This window comes from Ammodytes marinus (genome assembly GCF_949987685.1).
Source record: "Ammodytes marinus genome assembly, chromosome: 16".
NCBI lineage: Eukaryota > Metazoa > Chordata > Actinopteri > Uranoscopiformes > Ammodytidae > Ammodytes > Ammodytes marinus.
The window spans coordinates 10,889,506-10,909,960 of NC_137220.1; the positions used below are offsets into that span (position 1 = coordinate 10,889,506).

The window sequence follows — 20,455 nt, forward strand, 5'->3', positions numbered from 1 at the left end:
GTGTGTGTGTGTGTGTGTGTGTGTGTGTGTGTGTGTGTGTGTGTGTGTGTGTGTGTGTGTGTGTGTGTGTGTGTGTGTGTGTGTGTGTGTGTGTGTGTGTGTGTGTGTGTGTGTGCGTCAGGTGTGAGAAGCTGGCAGAAACTATCTGGCAAAACAGACAGCAAATTCGGAGGGCTGAGCATCTCAGACAACAGTTACCCATCCCGGGCCCTATTGAAGAACTCCTGAATGAACTCAACAGTACTATCACAGACATCATCTCAGCATTGGTCACCAGGTAGGTGTTTGTGTGTGTGTAAATGGTAATAGGTAAATGTACTCCACTTTATTCAGCCTTTATGCAAGCAAGCCCTACTTGCATGACCCTAGCTGCTTTTCGGGGTCAACTGAGGGAGCGATATCATCTATGGCTTAAATTGCATTACTCAGGCATTACATTGTTCAATTTAGCCCCCCTCCCATTGATTAAATCCACATGAGTCAAACTACAGAAGGAATGCATGGACATTTGTCAGTGTGTTTCTTTCAGATAATACGTGTGAATCCTGATAGCTTAATTGAATTGAAAAACATTGCTGGTAGTTCAACAACACGTATGATAAAAGTTTTTCTACGTGAATACATTTGCTTTGGCACAACAGTTGATTAAGTTGACAGCAAGAAAATGTACTTTTACATGCAAATTACCTATTTTGGTGAAAAAAACATGCTTACCACAGCACCATGAGGTCCTCTCTTTCAGGGCCATGGGGAAATGAGAGGGGCTTGAAAACATATATCTCACATGACCACAAATGTTTTCCGTTGCCTAGATACAGGGGGTGGCTCACATTACCCGATGCCTCAGATTCCCCCGTTCTCCCCTACAGTTTAAATGTGTGTCCTGTCTGCATGCAGTATATATGTTTAAGTCTGAGCCCCCAAAGCAGAACTCCCTTAAAATGGCTTAGGTCAACTGGAGACACATTTAACACATTAAACCATCCAGCAGCATCTTCCCATCCCATCAGTACAGATTAGAATGAGACATGGACAGGAGACAAGAGCAAGGGGATGAGAGAAAGCATCAAGACTGAATTAAGATGTGCTGGGCCCCTACAGTGTTCTACAGAGACAAAGAAGACCATGACATATGCAGGAGATTAATGGAAAGCAAAAGCAAACCCAACTTCTTCAAGTCCATTATTTTTTACCCAAAGGAACATCTGCCATGTCCACAGTTTAGAAGTAGGTGCAATTATAATATAAAATAATGTAAAGTACAGAAATAATTCTCAAAATAAGATATTCAGTATAGTATAAGCATAGTATAGTATACCATAATATAATTATCCAGGGGGCTTCCTTTGTACCATTTGGTCTAACTCTCTTTTTGTCTCCACTACAGCACCTTCATCATTGAAAAACAGCCTCCCCAGGTGCTGAAAACCCAAACAAAGTTTGCCGCTACAGTGCGCCTCCTAGTGGGTGGGAAGTTGAACGTACACATGAACCCTCCGCAGGTGAAAGCCACCATCATTAGTGAACAGCAAGCCAAGGCCCTGCTGAAGAACGAAAACACAAGGAAGTAAGTGCAGTGAAGCAATTGCAAAAAGGACATTTGGTTCGGACACCTATTTGGTGACAGGTTCATTTTAGCAATAATACATTAAAAAAAAGGTTATTTCTTTCACATTGAAGCAACAACATGCCCTCCGGCAATATCCCCCTTATTTTTGGATAGACATTTTTTATTATCCCGACTTCCTTTTGTGGAGACACTGCTATGAGCACGCATGGCGCCATTAAGATAAGGGAGTCTTAGTTTTCTGCAGGGATTACTGGATCCCAGAATGAAATCTGGCCTAGTGTGTTTCCAGACCTCACTACAAAGACATGGCTGGAACTTGAACAATGCCTCAGAGGAATCTATGGTGTGGATGCAGAATCCACATTTAGCCTGTTCCACAGTCTCGTTCCACATTCCTCATGACTAATAGAAACCTTTCAAGACTCTAGGTCAGCTAGGCAGCCACTGGTCAAAAAGGTGTGTGCAGTTAACAGCTCAGCCATTATATTCTTCATCCAAACGACGAGCATCATTTTGTTTTAATTTGTTCTGGGAAGAATAATTGAGTTCTCAGCACTCTCAAGAGTGCGTCACACAAGACATTACAGTTAATTGACTCCCTCCTTGATTTTCTTTTGTTCAGTGACAGCAGTGGGGAAATTCTCAACAATAACTGTGTGATGGAGTACCACCAGACTACAGGCACTCTAAGTGCTCACTTCAGGAACATGGTGAGTTAATTATCTCATTGTCCAATCAACCAGTCTTTACTAGACAGCAGCTTAATCCCATAATGCAAGACATACTGTACATACCGTATATATCCTTAGGGTGAAATAACCTCCCTTGTCAATAAAAGCTGTTTTAATTGTGTGTGGATTTCTAAAACAAATTGAAGGAATATTGAAATGACATTTCAATGGAATATACTGGGATATCGAAAGATGTAAACCCAGTGGGGTATCACAGTAAAAATGTACTGCACAAAGCCATGGCAACTCAACTATGCATTGGAGGATCTGAAGCTTCAGGAGAGCCCCCCATATCTACATCACACAATCCCCAGAGAACCTGAATGGATTATTTACACATAGAAGCCCTGTATCCTGTCTCAAAGTGAATTATGCATGCATGTACTGCATGTATGATGCACGCATTGTCAGCCTCACTGCGTAGGCAACATGTTCTGTGTATGCCGTACTCCCTCTTTACAAGTGTCATCTTTCATGTAGTCTTTGAAGAGGATCAAGCGATCGGACAGACGAGGAGCAGAATCCGTCACAGAGGAGAAGTTCACCATTCTGTTCGAGTCCCAGTTTAGTGTTGGAGGCAATGAGCTTGTATTTCAAGTGAAGGTAAGAGGGGAACAGACACGCACACACACAAGGTAGAAGAAAAGACTACATTAACCTTGACGCTCAAAGATAATATCAATTGTTATTTCTACAACATTGGGAATCTGTTCACTCCTACACGTACCATGACCAACAGTGCACCACATCAGTGCAGAGCAATCACATTCATTCAAGTTCTTTCCCTGTGGGTTTATGAACATGAACACAATAGAGATACTTTGAAGGTCATGTTGCTTTGGAGTATGTGCAGTTGTGCATTCACTGTCACAGCGTTATTATACTGATGGCCTCCCTTCTTCCTCCAAACAGACGTTGTCACTTCCTGTAGTGGTGATAGTTCACGGTAGCCAAGACAATAACGCCACAGCAACTGTGTTGTGGGACAACGCTTTTGCAGAACCGGTGAGTGAATGTTTGTGTGTGTCCGTGTTTACAATTTCTTATTTAAAGATGATTGCCCCTTTTTTTCATTTGTAAATGTTTCAGAAACAACTATCATATAAATTGTGCAGTTTTATATATCAAATGTAGTTGTGTTAATACCATGATGTTGTTATAGTTTGACACAAAATAGTAAATACATTAATTCATCAAACAAATGTATCGAACGGTTATAGATTCTCAATTTCAGTTTTTAAATATTTTCTTCAGTTTTTCAGTTTTTTCTACTGAATTTATTGTACGTTTTGGTTTTATTGTTTATTTATTAATCGTGCTGGATCAAACAATGAGATAATATTTTAAAAGTGTGCTGCTACACTGGTGATTGCGGTGTGTGCACTTGTCTATGTGCTTGTGTTGGCACATTTTCTCGATTTTGTTTGCATTCTGCTGCAATATGGTTCATGCTGATGAAGCTTATAGTGTAAAAAAATCCTCCTTTGCTGTCTACAGGGACGGGTGCCTTTCCTTGTGCCAGACAAGGTGATCTGGCCTCAGCTGTGTGACGCCATCAACATGAAGTACAAGGCTGAGGTGCAGAGTAACCGGGGCCTGTCCGAGGAGAACCTGGTCTTCCTGGCTCAAAAGGCCTTCAGCAGCTCCAGCAACAACCCCGAGGAGTACCGCAACATGACTATGACTTGGTCCCAGTTCAACAGGGTCAGCAACAAACCAGTCTCTCTCTCCGTGTGATTCTCCCCCCTATCTCTATCTCTCTCTATGAATAGAAAGACACAGCTTGCATAACGATCCTACTGATTATCTGTTATCAGCGCTGTTACACTATGGTTGTATTGAGAGTCAGTGTTATCCTATTTTTTCATCTTTGTCCCTGCAGGCCACCTAAACAATTTTACCCGCATGCTTCCCATTACTAGGATTGATTTAGTATTGGTTATTAATACACAAAGAAGCATGTTAAGCCTCCATTTGCAGTGTCCCTGTAGCTCTAGTCTGAGTGAGAATGCCTCATCGGTAGCCAGGTCTTCATCTTAATGGGCCTGTTTGTCCACACAGCGAAAGGCTGGAGGCCTCATTTTCGGGCTCAAAGCAGCTGGTGAAGGCTTAAAAAGCACGAACATTCACCACACACCATCGGTCTCATTAGATTAAAGGAACATTAAGTTACAGCCATTTCACACACAGTGGTGTTTAAGCTCAGTGTGTCACCCTCTCTTCTTTTCCCCTTTGTCACACACACACACACATACACATGCACACACTCACACACACACACACACACACACACACACACACACACACACACACACACACACACACACACACACACACACACACACACACACACACACACACACACACACCAACCATTCAGCTGCACATTTGGTTAAATAATAAACACAACGGAATGAGATCATGTTCTCTGTATTTATGGACTACTACACTGACACAAGGGAATAAATAAATAAATTAAATAAACGTTTAAAAGATTTACACGTTTGCTTACAGGAAAGCTTGCCAGGAAGGAACTTCACATTCTGGCAATGGTTTGATGGTGTGATGGAACTGACAAAAAAGCATCTAAAACCACACTGGAATGACGGGTAAGGAAACTGCAAAGGCTTTTTTTTGTCAGTTTCAGTCTTTGAGAAATGTTAAAATAAAAGGCACTTCCACCTGTTTTATATTTTAGTTCAATTTGTCAGCTGGACTGCATGTTCTGTGAAAGTGAATGTGCTCCTGTGCCCCATTTTGTCAGTCTTGACAACTTGGGCAATGGTTCACTTTTACGGTTTTCCATGGCAAGCCGGGGGCAAGCATCCATCACCGGTAAACTAGGACGGAAGTGATGGAGAGGGAGTCGTTTAGCGGAATGCACTTGGACAATTGGAACGTCTTACATCTTCTATATCTTTCCCTACTCTTTATTTATAGGGCCATATTGGGCTTTGTGAACAAGCAGCAGGCTCAGGACATGCTGATGTCCAAGCCCAACGGCACTTTCCTCCTGCGCTTTAGCGACTCTGAGATCGGAGGAATTACGATTGCCTGGGTGGCAGAAAATCCTAACAAAGCAGGTATGGTATGTAAATAAATGCTTGTTACTGTCAGTGCACAGGTAGTGCTGGTAAAATGCTTTAGTGCGTCCTAGAGGTTTAGAGCTCCTCTACCAGCTAGAGGCTAATCAATCAGTTAAAAGCGTTTCAAGCGATCAATTGGAGCTGTAGGTTATACAGTATGATTTGGCACTTTCATAACATAACAGCAAGTTCTGCTATCCGTCATCTACGTTAGCTGCTTAGTGTAGTGAGGACCATATCTTAAAGTATCGCAGAGGGATTTGTTTTTTTAGATCATTCAAGCGAGAGTGACCACTGTAGTAATAATAATACTGAACTGATACTGTAGTGTGGGTTGCTATGTGACATCAGGTGAAAGAATGGTTTGGAACCTCATGCCTTACACAACCAAAGACTTCACCATACGCTCTCTGGCTGACCGCATCAGCGATCTCAATCACCTCCTGTTTCTCTACCCCGACCGACACAAGGATGAGGTCTTCTCCAAGTATTACACCCCACCGCTCTGTAAGTAGAACCCACTTAGTTTCTAGGCTGCTTTAAATTCCCGAAATGTGATTCCACAGCTGCACAGTCTTGGTTGTAAACTGATGTCTCCATTGCTGTACGACGGCCTCACTAACACTGCCTCTCTACGTGTTCTTGTTTGTCCCGAAGCCAAAGCAGTGGATGGCTACGTGAAACCGCAAATCAAACAAGTGGTGCCTGAGTAAGTATCCAGCCTCCCGTTCTCCCGTCCATGCTTCGACGTCTATCTATCCTGTCTTTCTCCCCTGCCCCTCCACCCACCACTTTTTTCCCCCTGTGGCAACATTTAGAGTTAATCACTAAATATTGGACCCTGAATTCAGATCAGCTATTAGTTAGCTGTTACAGTTGGAGGAGGCCAATTAAGGGACGGCCAGGGTTCCTGAGCGAGCTTGTCTCCCACTCATCATTAGAGTTAGGCTTGTTAGTTAGCGAGGCCCGCTCCCCTGCCTGCCTGCCTGTCTCCACGGCTGGTTCACCCGCAGCACGGAGAATGGGCCATAATGATGCTGCGAGGCCTCTAAAACACGCCGAGAGGGTAGTTGCTTAGGCAACTGCTGGCAACTGACGGGGCTTTTATTTATTAAATTTTTTTCTCTGGCTTATTTGTGTGTTTTGGGTACAGGTTTGCCACAGCCAATCCAGACCCGGCGAGTGGGAACCCAACGTATATGGATCACGGCGCATCCCCAGCACCTGTCAGTCACCCTCCCACCTATGGCATATACCCACCTATGTGAGTCTCAACAAGTCCTTTTGAACATATGAGCTGCTCGGTATGAGTGTGCCTTTGCATTTTTTTTGTGAGTAAAGAGGGTCTTGTAGCTCTTGCTGTTTTTTTTTTTTTTTTTTTTTTTTTTTTACATTTTTTTAATGATGATGTGCTCCCAGCTTGTCTGAGTGTGGTTTGGCTCCACTCTGTGTCCTGTGGCAGGAGTGACTCTATGTTGGACACGGACGGAGACTTTGACCTGGACGACACCATGGACGTGGCGCGGCACGTAGAGGAGCTTCTCCGGCGACCGGTGGAGAGCCAGTGGGGCGGCCAACAGTCCTGACCCTTGAACTTTTAACCACCCACGTCGTGACGTCACCAACAAACAAACCCTGCCTCCCAAACCAACCTGCCCCACTTGCATTGACATTTCTCATGGCTTAATTCCATCATCTCTCTTTCTTTTCTTTTTTCTCAGATAGCTATAATGTGAAATGTTAATAATGGTTGTGATTTTTCTTCTCTTTTCACCATGAGAGCATGCATGTCAGTGACTTCCCCCTTAGTTTTCTTCTCTGTGTCCATAAGTGTTTGTAAAACAGACTACGTTTAAATGCAAAACCTACAGTGTTACAGTATTGTGAAAGAGGCACGGAAAAAGGAAATATTCATTCACATTGTGCATGCATTTCCCAATCGATAAAAAAAGCAGATTTCAAACATATGCTACTGTATGAAGTCATTTTAACAGGTGAATGTTTTTATTTTGTTATATTTTTCTTCTTTGTAAACAGGTTATCAGTATTTTGATAGTGACATTGAACTTGCCCTTTGACAAAAAGAGAACTTTGATGGAGAGTTTTGCTTTTGCTCTTATCAACATTATGTGAATCATTGCTCTGCAGTGTTACAGGCAGTTTTTCAAACCCATATACACTAACCTAAAGGCAGAGAGTGACTGTCTTTTGCTCCCTGCATCCAACAGCACACCATCAGCACACGGTACACATTATGCGATATATATTTGCTCTGATTTGTTCACCAGCTGAAAACCCATGAGGGGGGTTTGGTGCACCTCCCTCGCTCTCACAGGGCTATTTGTCTTCTGTTTGTACACTGAAATGCAAATCTAAGCATTTACCCAGCGCTGCCTGCTTGTCCTCTCAGGTCCCCCTCCGTTCCCCCTTTTACCGGGCTACCTCGCATTATTCCACTGACAGTCCTCCTGGTTACTTTTGGTTCTCATTTTGTGTGTTCGCCACATTCACGCCGGTAGGTACGGTCATTGGCTTTTTTTCTTCGTGATTTGTTTTTTGATATGTGTGAAGAAGAAAAGATCCCATTGCTGCCTAGCTAGCGGCTAACTCTATGGGCTGCATTATGCTTGAAACCACTCACCTGATGAAGTCTCGAGGCACGAAGTAGGCCTATCACATGTCCGTATGGTTGGTATATGCCTGAATATTCGGGGCTGTGCTGCTCCCTTCTGACTTTTTCCCGCTGCCTACCCAACCGTCCACGTGTCCCCTGTAGCTGTGTCAAGACACTGTGACAAAACTGGCATGTGCGACATGACCAGCAGCTGAAGTTGCAAGGCATAGATAGATAGGTGCCGGGCTTTGAATATTTGCACAGACTCACCAGCCTGCTTTTGCCACAATTAGAAACTCACAGATGTTGTTGTGTCATGTCAGACTCTTTTTCTTTGTCTGGCTTTTGTCTCTTGGTCAAGATTAGTTTTAAATTTGAGTATCCATTTTGCAACACATATAAGTTAACAGTCAAATAGAAAAGGTTGAGACTAATTCCACCCCACTCCCTCTTCTGACAAACATACACACACACACACACACACACACGCACACAGACACAATGCTGAATATGAAAAATGTTGTTGACAACAGCCTTGCACCTCAGGAATGAAATTGCTTTGCTTAGCAGCTGTATAAGCCAAATAGAAAATGATCTATGTACACAGAATATATGCATTTATTTTCTCTATCATAATTCTATTTTATTATTGTTTCTCTGGCACTCCCCTATTGAATGTAGCCCCCTTGCATGACCCTGTTGGGGATTTACACACAGTAATACCTTCTCAGTCCGAGCAGAAGTTTCAAGTCGCGTGCCACCAGATGTACCAGTTGAAAAAAAAAGAACACAGAAAGATTTATGGTGTAGGCTACTTTTTGTGTTTGTCCATCAGACATTACAGTATTAGAAATATTCCCTCATCTATCATTTCTTCCTTAAACTATTTTTGTATCTCGCTTTCTTTCCTGTTTTTTGAAATCTCAAGCCGTATAGCCTACGGGCACGTCTAGTGATATATCCCTCATTTTTAAGCTTTGTTCCACTGTAGACTGTATTCTTTGTTGATGTAGATGGCGCTGTGTGCTGTTCGATGTATGTACCATGTTTGTGAATTTGGTTTGTGACTTGGGAGGTTTTCCAAGAGAAACAGCTGTCGAGTTGGAAAAAAATCTGAAAATAAAGTTTTATAAATAATTTGAACTCACCCTGTAGAAATACAGAAGATTGTGATTTCACTACAAAATAAATGCATTTTTTTTTTGTCTGCCGTCAACACCATCCATTCAATCCCCGGGCAGCTAAGTCAGAGAAATTGCACACAAGAAGCTCACCTGGATTCAACAGAGTAAAACTATTTTGTACAAGTGCATTATGAGGGAATCCTGGCAGTTGAACAATTATTGTATAGGTGCCAATACAGTACAATGCTGGTTAATTAATAATACACTTGTATGCGGTTTGTGTATTTTTCAACATATAACAAACATTGCAGTTACAAACATGATATTAGAGGCTTTCGTCTTTCTGTGTGGAAGGGAAGGTCTTTTAATTTTTAATTTTCATATGAAGATTTCATCTCATAGAAAACCCTTCATCTCATCCCCTGAAGATAACGCCAATAATACATCAACTTTTTCAGCAGTGCAAACTATTTCATCAAACGCGCCATTGTTGTTTCGATGTTCAAATTCTTCTACAATATGAATATCAACTTGCAGCCTGTAAATAGTTCATAAAAAGTAATAGGTTGAAAATGAAGGATCGGAATAAACCATGCAAAGTTATATTTTTGGAGGAGGAAACGTCTGACATTTGAGTCATCAAAGCCGTCTGTTGAGTATCGAAGTTGGTTTTCAATCTATAGAATAGCCTTAGAATGCATCATTCCTCTCTGTCAAGCTTTTGAATGTTCTGTGCTTTCAGCTGCATTGTAGTCACACACAAAGCCAATGCAACATTTTTGCAAACCGAATGCAAATAATAGATCAGCATGGTATTTTTGGCATTATTAAATTGAGGCAGTTCAACTGAGTTCATATTTAATGTTAAGTCATGTTCACCAAATCTGGAAATAAGGGAAGTTAGGTACGGGAAGCCATCTTGAAAATAATCCTACAGTTTGTGTTGTTTTCTTACCACATTATCCAACTGCACAGCCCTTTAGCAGCAACCCACAGCAGCACCCCTTTTGTCAACATGGTGTCTTGAGCACAAATGTAAGCTCACTTCTGTCATCTGGTGGATATAAGGAACATAACTGTGTGTGTGTGTGTGTGTGTGTGTGTGTGTGTGTGTGTGTGTGTGTGTGTGTGTGTGTGTGTGTGTGTGTGTGTGTGTGTGTGTGTGTGTGTGTGTGTGTGTGTGTGTGTGTGTGTGTGTGTGTGTGTGTGTGTGTGTGTGTGTGTGTGTGTGTGTGTGTGTGTGTGTGTGTGTGTGTGTGTGTGTGTGTGTGTGTGTGTGTGTGTGTGTGTGTGTGTGTGTGTGTGTGTGTGTGTGTGTGTGTGTGTGTGTGTGTGTGTTTGAGCTGTACTTAGAAATGTCAATAACCTACCTGGTGTCATTCTAGTGATAAGAACATAACATCTCATTTGCATGCAATTCAATAAAATGTGACCATATTGCTTGAATTATTTTCATTGTCAAGTTAGACCTTTAATAAATTAGCTGGCTGCCTCATTAAAAATATATATATTGTGGTTGATCAGATAATATGTGCCAATCGTTACTGAATTATTTAAACATACACGCTACTATGTGAGCAGGTCAATGATTTTTATGTAATGAAAAGAGCTCCTTGAGGTCAGTGGTGGGTTGTTGCCTGGTAACAAGACAGGATTCATTACAAATTGAGTAGTCAAATTTAAAGATTAGATTTAAAGACACTAATCCATTAGATATTGTGAGAATGTCCAGTCCGGCCCTTATCCTGCCACCGAATTGTATCCTTTTACTCAATTAGTATCCATGGAACTCCTTGTTTTCAGGGCATGTATACTAGGCCTACTGAATGGTTTCATCTAAATACTGACAGTGATTCATTCACTAACAATGCTGACTTTAGACAAGCGTTTTTAAATATATATACTGTAGCCTATATATATATTTTTTCTTCGGGTCAAATAAAGCCTTTGGCATTTTTTTTCGAAAGACATGGTGATATTCCACCAAGCTGAACAATGCAACTGGTTTATATGTTGATGTGGGCTGCCCTGTTTGAAAACTGTCATGCACCATTGGCACTATATGTGATCATTTTCTAGACAGTACAGGAAGACGTTTGTGTAGCTCATCTATGCCCTGTCTCCACCAGGTGTCAGTAAAGTCCAATAGAGGGGACAGGGAGTCATGGACTGACTAGGAGTTATCACAGTAATTAACAGTGATTAATGCAAAGAGCGGCTGTGTAATTGATTGAAAACAAAAAAGCTCAAACCAATTCAAACGTGCAGTGAGTGTGTTAAAAGGTTTACATATAATACGGTAGTCTTATTTTTTTAATTAAATTGAGTAAATTGCACTTCTATTGTTCTACTAAAAGCAATGTTTCACCCACAGAGTACAGCAAAGATTGCATTGCAGAGTATAGTCTTCACCTTATTGATATCCAACTCCATATATACTGGCCTATATTAATTCACTGGCGCTGCTGATGCATTGTCACTCCCACAGCCGAAAAACGTCAAGCCTGGCCTTTGACCTGTTACATACACTCAATCTCAGCCCTCATCCTTGCATGGTTAACTCTTGTCATTAAGTTGTGTTGATAGAAAAATACACCCATTCATTTCCCAAAAAATTATGACAAGCTTAAGTTAAACAGTGTGAGTGGCATATCGGGGACAACCAGCAACTGTTTAACCACACACTGTAAATTGGGGCCTTGTCACATGTATAATGGAGAAATGTGTGTTATATATGTGAAATAAACTATTTCAAAATATATGCCTGGTTTCCGGCTCAGCCGATTTGAAAAAATCTTCTGCAGAATCATGAAACATTAATAGCTTTCTATTTTTACCAAGTGTTAGTACAAAAAAAAAAACGGTCAGTAACAATTTTGAAGGCAGATTCCACTCTTGTGTTTTGTTTTTTTTGTGGGTGGAGGTATCCTTTTTTGTGGATCAAGGATTGTGCGTCTATAAATAATATATCTGTATACACTACTACACCACTCAAACAGGATGGTTTGAGTTGGATTACACACATGGGGTTTCTGTTCCTGTTGGACACCTCATGTAGGCTACGCAGGAAGTGTGGTGGCTAAGCTCAGGATGACACACGCCCTCTCCTCCCCGACTGTGAGCAGCAGGAACTTCCTCTATGTCTATCATTCTAATGTCCAATTCACACCCTTTCACAAGAATCTGTGAGAAGTAGATTATTTTTTCTTGCTGTTTAATTTTTTTTCTGTCACTGAAAGCAACCATAACTGATGCTATAGGCTGAAGTAAATGGGAAATAGCGGTGCGAGGTGGGAAGAAATCGAAAAAGCATGGCTTAGTTTTCTACAACAATCTCTAAAGTGATAAATCCTGAACGTTTGACTGGGTGACCCCTCTCATTCTCTCCCCTGTAGCCAGCTGGGATTAGGGAACTTGATCAATAGCGGCCTGTCATCAATGCGATAGCCGTTAGGGGCCTGAGGGTATAGGGATGTGGAGATCCATTGGTCTAAACCTGACAGCCTCTGCAGAAAAGGAGGGAGCGGTGCCTTATACTAAACACAGCCATGGCCCGACATCCTGCCACAGGAAACTATAGCAAAACCTCAATGGAAAACAACAAACGTGAGATTTTTAGAATAACATTTCCATTTCAGCATCAGTGTGAGTGCTGATACAGCCAATTTGTATTTCACGTTCACTCTCACTTGCTGTTTTTAATTTTTCCTCTTAAGGTGAGACCACGACAAGCAAAAACCTTGCTTCAAGCACTGATACATTTTTTAGATTTTTGCTTCCATAACGTTTTCTTATTTCATACAAGTGTACCAAAAGGTTTCCCATTCGACCATGTTTAACGGCCATTATCTCAACATGATTTTTTTTCAATACTCAAAAAAATAAATCAACTTCTAAAGCACTTCACATCAACTAAACTTTTCACAATCATTCTTAGCACTATTCTGAAGGTTAATACAGAAGGATTATATTGTTATGGTCTTAATTGAGTGATTGCCATTGCACACTGAGGAAGGGCGTCTGGCCCGAAACGTATGTGTGGCAACTAATAAAAGTGGTAACTTTGGAGTGATGTCCTGTCCTCATCTTTATTTCATTATTTAATGTTAGCTATCAACTGGCAAGTTGAAAATGTAACCATATTCACCTGTAGTGTCTTGCCTTAAGCCTCAGATGAACATAAAATAGCCTATCATAATTCCAGACCTGGTCATTCATTCATTCCTTCACTGAATAATGTAGTTGCTTTGCAGTGCGCTGAATACACAGTGTTTGTGGGTGGATCAATAAGAGAGCCCCCTTATCGCCCACTGACTGACTGACTGTGGACACATCTTGTGGACTCGCGTGAACTACTGTTACTCTGTTTGGACTCTGAGGTCCGTCAGAGGTCTGTTCACATTAAAGTGAGACAGCTGAGCCAGGCAGGGGAAGGCTTTTAAAAGCAGAACTTTTGCTAAATTATTTCTGAGAATGCATAATACATGACCCTGAGAGAGAGAGAGAGAAAGACCAGGGAAAGAAAGGGGGGTAGAATGAGTATGAGTCCAGTCTTTCTTCCTAGACATTTTACTGTGTCAGCCTCCCAACAAACTCTCTACTTCTGCAACCCCTTTTTCACTCTTCCTTTACCCCATTGTCAACTTTACCCATCCTTGAGAAGTATCGTGGCTCCAACAGCAACCCACATGTTTTAAACTCACACTCATTCATAGGCGTAAATGTTATTCGTGAGGCTGTTGTTTTGGCTGTAGCAGATTAATCCATTTATCGCCACCAAGGTCTGTGAAAATGTCCACGTAGAAGCACATTAGCACGCTCCAGTAAGACCCTGAACTTCAACAGAATATCCCGCCCACTGATCAAACACATCTTGATGCTTATACCGTAAACGTTCACTGATCCACTGTGTGTCATGTGGGAGTTGCTATTTACCAGAAGAAGAATTCAACCATTGTTCACAGCATTTTGCATGATAATCTGCATATAGAATCCAGTCTGTCCGTGATGTTGAAGATGTTGCTTGGGATCTGATTAGTCTGGCCATATTTGCCACTCATAAGCAAGACGCTGAGCTCGCACCCTCTGCTGCACACCATTCCCCTCATACAAATTGGCCGTGATTGGATTTGCCTCCTCAGTGGGTTATAAATGAGATTGTGTCAACCCCGGTTTAGTGGCCATATCTCGTCCGATGATGTGAGTTTGACTGACGTTGAATGTTAACACCCTCCATTGTTGTAGTTTATTTTGGCCTGGCCTCTGGGCCGTCAGCAGATGCTCAGTTTTAATGGCATATATGAAATAGGGGGTGCCGAAGATGGCCTGGCTGCATGCAAGGATGTTGCAAGTCAACAGTCTTTCCAATTAACCTCGGAATGCCATTGTAAACGAATAGGGCTAATATTAACAGTCTCCACTGTGTTGCTTCCTCCTGCTGATTGCCTTCAAATCAATACTTAAGAGTATGGGAGGAGGGGTGGCGAGAGAACATGTCTTCATCTTTGACTAAGAGTAATCCTGTGAAACTGCAGAGAAAAGTCAACTGTGTACGTCAAAGTGTATTTTGTATTACACTTTATTATTCCCCTTGGCACAGCAAAACTATATCCAGTCTTCCAAAATAAGCAAATATAGGCTTCAGTAACACCATTATCATTATTTGTCTCTTCTATTTCTATTTGGATTTAAGTGTAGTTATAATGTAGCTAGGTTCTCTCAGATCTCCAGGATAAAGGTACTTCAGTGTGTATGGTGAATAGGATTAAAGTTAGAATAGAAGAAGAATTACTTTAACTATGGGTATTTTCTTTTTACTGTCCGAGATTGCAATCAATTTCCGTGATAAAACAAGCGCATATGATGTAATTGATCTGAAGCCAGGCTCGGGTCAAGTCAAGTTTTTTTGTGTAATATCCCAAATCACAAAGTTGCCTCAAGAGATTTTAAAATATTTGCAGCACACAGGAACCTCCATCCATCTAAAGTCCCCCAAAACATTGGGAGAAGCAACTATACTCAAACACACAAGAGGCAACAGTCAAGCACACCCTTCACACGGACAGGAGAAAACAAACAAACAAAGAGAGAGGACAAAACTTTACATCAAAAAACATCTGGAATCAGGCACCAACAGCCAACAACATGGGAGCGACAGAGGTCAGAAGAGGGCCGATGATCCAGCAGAGAGGAGCCAGAGTGAAAAGAGAGGACCATAAAGATAAGTTGAGAACAGAGAGAGAGGTTGATATGGGGTCGCTGTGTTTAAAATCAAACTGTTAGAAAATAAAGAGGTTTGTTAACTGGAGAGATCACCCTGTGATCATCACTGTCTCCTGATAACTTTGGAGAGGGTTGGTCTTAACAAAATTAAATTTTTTGAGAGGGATGAAAAAAGGGACGTGCAGACTTCGGACTCAATATGTAAACTACAACCTTGTGTGTTATTGAAATAATGTGTATCATTGGTACAGCAGTTGGCTCTGGACATGTGCAGTAAGCCATGTAAGCTTGTTTGTATGATGTCAAACCCTTATTTTTTTCATTTTTTTAATGTTGGGTCATAGGTGTTTAGAAAGTGAATTTTTAAAATGTTGCTGCTGCTGCGAAACACGTTACCTGCAGGTGGTAAGATTGCAGCAGGAGTTATTTAACTAACCTGTAGATGGCTTCTCTATTTCCTTTCCTACAATACATTATATTTTAGCTGATAATAGAAGCACAGCTGTTTTAACTGATGTTCACTACTATTCGGTTTCAGCTTTTTAATCCAGGTGCTTGTGTGATGTGCTTCCACCAAAATACAATTTGGAAAAAATATGAAAATTAAATTACAACATATTTTTATACTCCAAAAATGTCTTCAATGAGTAACTCCCTTTTACGGGAAGGCAAGCCTTTGTGGCACATCAAATTTGAGGTTTATATATTTTTAAATAAAAAAGCAGAATCTGACCTTGAGCTCACAAACTGTCAATGACATGTTTTAATTAACTGGTAAAGAGATGGTGCGCGCGCACGCCTAAAGAATCCAACTGTGATTGCGCGAGCAAGATGCTGGACCTATTGGAAACGCGCGCATGCGGGTTCACGCGTTTTGGGGCTTATTGCGATTGCGCTCTAACGGTCTTGAATTTGTCCCGCGGATACATGAGAGAGGAGACGCTCTCTCGTTTGCAAGCAGTGCAAAAGTGTAGGCTGCACAGGACGCGCGCAGCGGAGAGTCTAGAGAAGCGGACGTGGTGAGCCAAACAGATTTTTGAGAACAAGGAGACGAAAGTGCAAGCTGTAAACATTCACGGCAGACAGCAGCACAATTCGACAAATCCAGTGTATCTGAGCACACGCCTCCTGCAAGCTAATCAGGGGAGGTCTCTCTCTCGCGGGGTACGCAGCCGTCTGCTCATAATCTCACCGGGACGCTACCGTGCCGTGCGCCCAGATGATGGACCAGCGGTGGTGATCCAGTGAAGAAGTCGTGCCACCACCGGGTGTCAACAACTCCACCGTTGCTTTGAGAAAATGGGCTGTTGTTTTTACATGGTGGAGGGGAGGGCTTTGCTGTAGAACCGGCGGATCATGGCAGGGGTACACGCTTCAGATGCGGTCTCGGGACATTTTTTGGATCTTGCCATCGGCGCCCCTTCGGCCCAGGGCGCAACTAACGCCGGGGGAATCACCGGCGATGCGGCCGCGTTGACTCCCACCGGTACCCGGGCGTACTTGGAGGTGTCAGCCGCTGCCCAAGGCTACGGGGCGGAAGGAGTTTACACCAATGGACGGTACAGGGAGCACAGCAGCAGTCCAAGGATCGGGAGGGGCAGCCGTGATAATTCCTCCGAGAGAAGTCAGGGATCTGGAAGCACACCTTGCGGCATCATGAAGGTTGGTTAAAAGAAAAACACTTAATTCTCCTTGTCAAGCATCTCAATGTGTCTCAAGGTGACACAAGGGGAAGCAAGTCAATACCATACAAATGTGTGCGTAAAGTCACAAACTGTGGTCCAGTAACTTCTAGGGTGAAGTGTGAATATGCAGGCCAGGACATGTTGTGTCAAAAACTGATGTGCAATTATAATCTAGAAAAACTCAAAGTTTCACAGAGGTCCTAAACTCTTGAGACATGCAGGGTGCTTCTTTAGTCACAATTCACACAGTAACAAAGGGAGTCTGAGAATGTACAATCTCTGAAAACAGTTGCTATTGCTGCAGTTACCTCATTGTTGCTACAATACAGTGTACACTCTGGGACAGTACAATAATACACCAATAAATTAATTGTAGAGAGTTGTAGTGTTCTGTGCTATGTGAGCGTCAAGGTGATTTATAATGTTAAAGTTCAGACTTAGTTATTACTTTACCATTCCTAGTTTCTGTCTTTAGCATGTTAAAATTGAATGCAAGATTAATCTTTTTTTATGGGGTTGCAGCCAGGGTCAAATGTACTGAGACTTTAAAGTGTAAAGGCAGTAAAAGAAGGTCTAGGTGAAACAGATGATGTGCAAAATTTGGTGTGCTTCAAAACTTCTGCCTCACATAAAACTGATGTGTGGGGCATGTGCAGAGTATATTTCTCCATATAGCTCTTTCAGTAAAAGATAGTTTAATTTGAATATTTGTAATGGTTGCCCGGCCCTAAAACGTGCCCTCATTACTGGAGGTTAATTAACTTCTCGAACACAGACGACTGGATGGTGGGGTTCCTCATAGTTGTACCATGTTATGCCTCATTTTTACAACACAGTGTGCAATCTGTTACTATGTCAGATCTCATCATTCAGTCCATTGTGGAGGTGTACGTATCGTGTAGGTGTGTGACACACTGGAGCGTAGCATTCTGTCATATCAAAACCCAGTTTGCTTAGCAACTGACACTCTCAACACCATGTAATTCTCTGTTATTGTTTGGTCCACTGTAAATGTGGGCAAACACAATGCACCCTCCCACAAACAGCATGCATATGGACACAGACAAGGACACTGGTTGAATGTTGATGACTCAATGCAATCCAAATGTAGGTGCAATTCTTTGTTTTCATGCTGAGGCTTTTCCTTGGCATGTACTACAACAACAGCCACAACAACAACCACAAAACATTTGTTTATTCTTCAAGTATCCTCTGCCTACAGAGCCCTAAATCCATCCTTTCCCTCCGAAACTATCAGTCCAACTATGTGAGGCTCATGAGCAAAACCTGACAGCAAAGCTGGAGGGGGATTGTGCTGTCAAAATGTGATCGATAACAAATCTTCAGAGGCTGCTTCTCTGAATACCCCTTGATCCGGCTGTGCTTTGCTGGCACAGTGTGATAGAGTACAGCAAATCTTCATGTATTGCATTTTATTGTAAAATAGAAACAGGGGTCGTTCTGGAAGTGAGTTCAACCGTATGGACAAATTATCACATTGAGGCTGAGGCTGTGTTGATGTGTCCTTTGTACTACCGACAACACATGATTTCACAGAAGGAAATTAATGAAAAGTGTAATATATTTGAAATTCAGAAAAGTCTACTACATGCTGTTGGTATTGGAGTGTCTTGAATGACTATTCAGGCTTTTACTATTTTGGACGATTGTGTGCTACATGTCCTTGGTGTCCTTAACTGTAGGCTGTTAAAATTGTGCTCAGTTTTGTGGAATCCCTTGATTTTGTGATTCAACTTCAGACAGCAGTCAGTGTTCTAGAAAACACTTCTGTCAGGAGCGTCTTGGTAGGCAAGTGATTACAGTGCATGCCATTTGATTGCAACGTTGCTGGTTCCATTCCAGCCTGTGTTGCATGTCATTCCCTCCTCTATCTCCCCATATTTTCTGTCCACCTCTTCTGCCTTCAACTATCCATTTAAAGCAGAAAAGAAAATAGAAAACAATTCTGCAGCTATGAAACGATTATTATCTGAAAGAGCTTTTTGCTGGAACTTTTATGGATCACAGTTTTCCAAACACATCCGAAGTTCCACATCCTCTGCTTCTCGCCGGCAGATCATTGTAAACAAAGTCCTTCGGCTATATACTGAGCGTAGTGTGGTGACAGTTGTAACATTTACTCTCCAGTCCTCTGTTGATGACAAGATGACCTCGTAGAACAGGTTTTAATATTCAACACAAACGTCTTCATTGTGCAGTGGTGAAAGATTGCTGTCACATAACCTGGAATATGTCTTGTACCATTTGATGCTTCTCATTTTCAGCACCTCCGTGACAGACGCATTGCACATTATACAATACCAAACGCTACAAGCTGTTAGAGCAGAGCATGGTGGGATACTGGGTCAGCCATTCTGCAGGCTTCGTGTCGCCCACACTTCAGCTGCACTTTGCTGTGTGTGTGAGTGTGTGTGTGTGTGTTTACTCGTGTGTGTGTGTGTGTGTTTCAGAGGAGATTTAAGAAGTGAAAGGGGCTGCAGGTCCATGGGAATAGGGACGCAAATGAGCAATTACAGCACAGCGTTACCTCATTAACTTGGCCCCTCAACAAGCAAATCGTAGAAGACAGTATGTGTTTGTGTGTGTGTGTGTGTCTGACTTTTAAGCAGGCACCCAACCATGTCCTCTTGTCATTTCCTCAGTGGGGGTGACAGTGCCATGGTGGAGAAGCTGCAAAGTGGCTACAGGCTGGTATGGGGGTTGTGATGCAGCCTTGTTATGTAATGCTGGACTGTGGACAGCTGCAAGGCCAGCTACAACCGTCTGCTGGGTGGAGGGAACTGGCATTATAACACCAATAGGGAATGAGAAAAAGGACTTTAACCAAGAATTTAAAGCTACAGTGCGTGAAATTTGGTTACAGGGTTGTTGGTTTCCACAAAACTCTCTCTGTATGGGAGCATGTACAAACCCCCTGGCACTTGCACAGCAGGAGCACAAAAATATCCCAAGAAGCACCTAAGAAATGTTTAAGTTTTTGATTCTGCTAGGAAAATACCTGGACTTACCGCAGAAGGTATAAAATCCAGGCGGAATCACCGAAGGCTTACTTCATGTAGCGGTGCCGACAGTGTTATTGTAATTTCTCAGAATTCCTCATAGGGGCAACAGAGGTTACGCACTATAGCTTTAAGGATGATGCTATTGCAGCTATAAAGAATCACCTAAGCATTTCTATTCTTCCTCTCTTCATCAATCATTCTTGCGCCCTCTTTCCTGCAACTTTTCAGTCAACAACCTTAGTAGCACATCAAAGGTCAAATGTTAATTTTCAGAGATATTTGGTTATGTTAAAAACATAATCAAAAGCAGGAAATACATGAGTGATTTAAAGATCAATAATGGTCACACAACAGTATCAGTCTGTCTGGTGTAAGGTCCTCTCTCCTGTCTACCACAGCA

The 20,455-nt window shown here is 42.1% G+C and overlaps 2 protein-coding genes across 2 annotated transcripts in view; both read left to right on the forward strand.

Annotated features, from left to right (window-relative positions):
• Positions 1-9,068, forward strand: part of stat5a (signal transducer and activator of transcription 5a) — a 53,431-nt gene extending 44,363 nt beyond the window's left edge. Inside the window, exons 9-20 of the mRNA XM_080044488.1 lie at positions 122-277; positions 1,388-1,567; positions 2,193-2,280; positions 2,782-2,904; positions 3,214-3,306; positions 3,799-4,005; positions 4,816-4,910; positions 5,242-5,384; positions 5,739-5,894; positions 6,045-6,096; positions 6,541-6,651; positions 6,850-9,068. Of these exons, the coding sequence (XP_079900614.1) occupies positions 122-277; positions 1,388-1,567; positions 2,193-2,280; positions 2,782-2,904; positions 3,214-3,306; positions 3,799-4,005; positions 4,816-4,910; positions 5,242-5,384; positions 5,739-5,894; positions 6,045-6,096; positions 6,541-6,651; positions 6,850-6,973 (1,528 nt within the window). The 3' untranslated portion in view covers positions 6,974-9,068. The remainder of the gene's footprint in view (positions 1-121; positions 278-1,387; positions 1,568-2,192; positions 2,281-2,781; positions 2,905-3,213; positions 3,307-3,798; positions 4,006-4,815; positions 4,911-5,241; positions 5,385-5,738; positions 5,895-6,044; positions 6,097-6,540; positions 6,652-6,849) is intronic.
• A 7,333-nt stretch (positions 9,069-16,401) lies between these two features.
• Positions 16,402-20,455, forward strand: part of LOC307263343 (inactive phospholipase C-like protein 2) — a 62,106-nt gene continuing 58,052 nt past the window's right edge. The window contains exon 1 of the mRNA XM_080044482.1: positions 16,402-17,009. Within this exon, the coding sequence (XP_079900608.1) occupies positions 16,704-17,009 (306 nt within the window). The 5' untranslated portion in view covers positions 16,402-16,703. The remainder of the gene's footprint in view (positions 17,010-20,455) is intronic.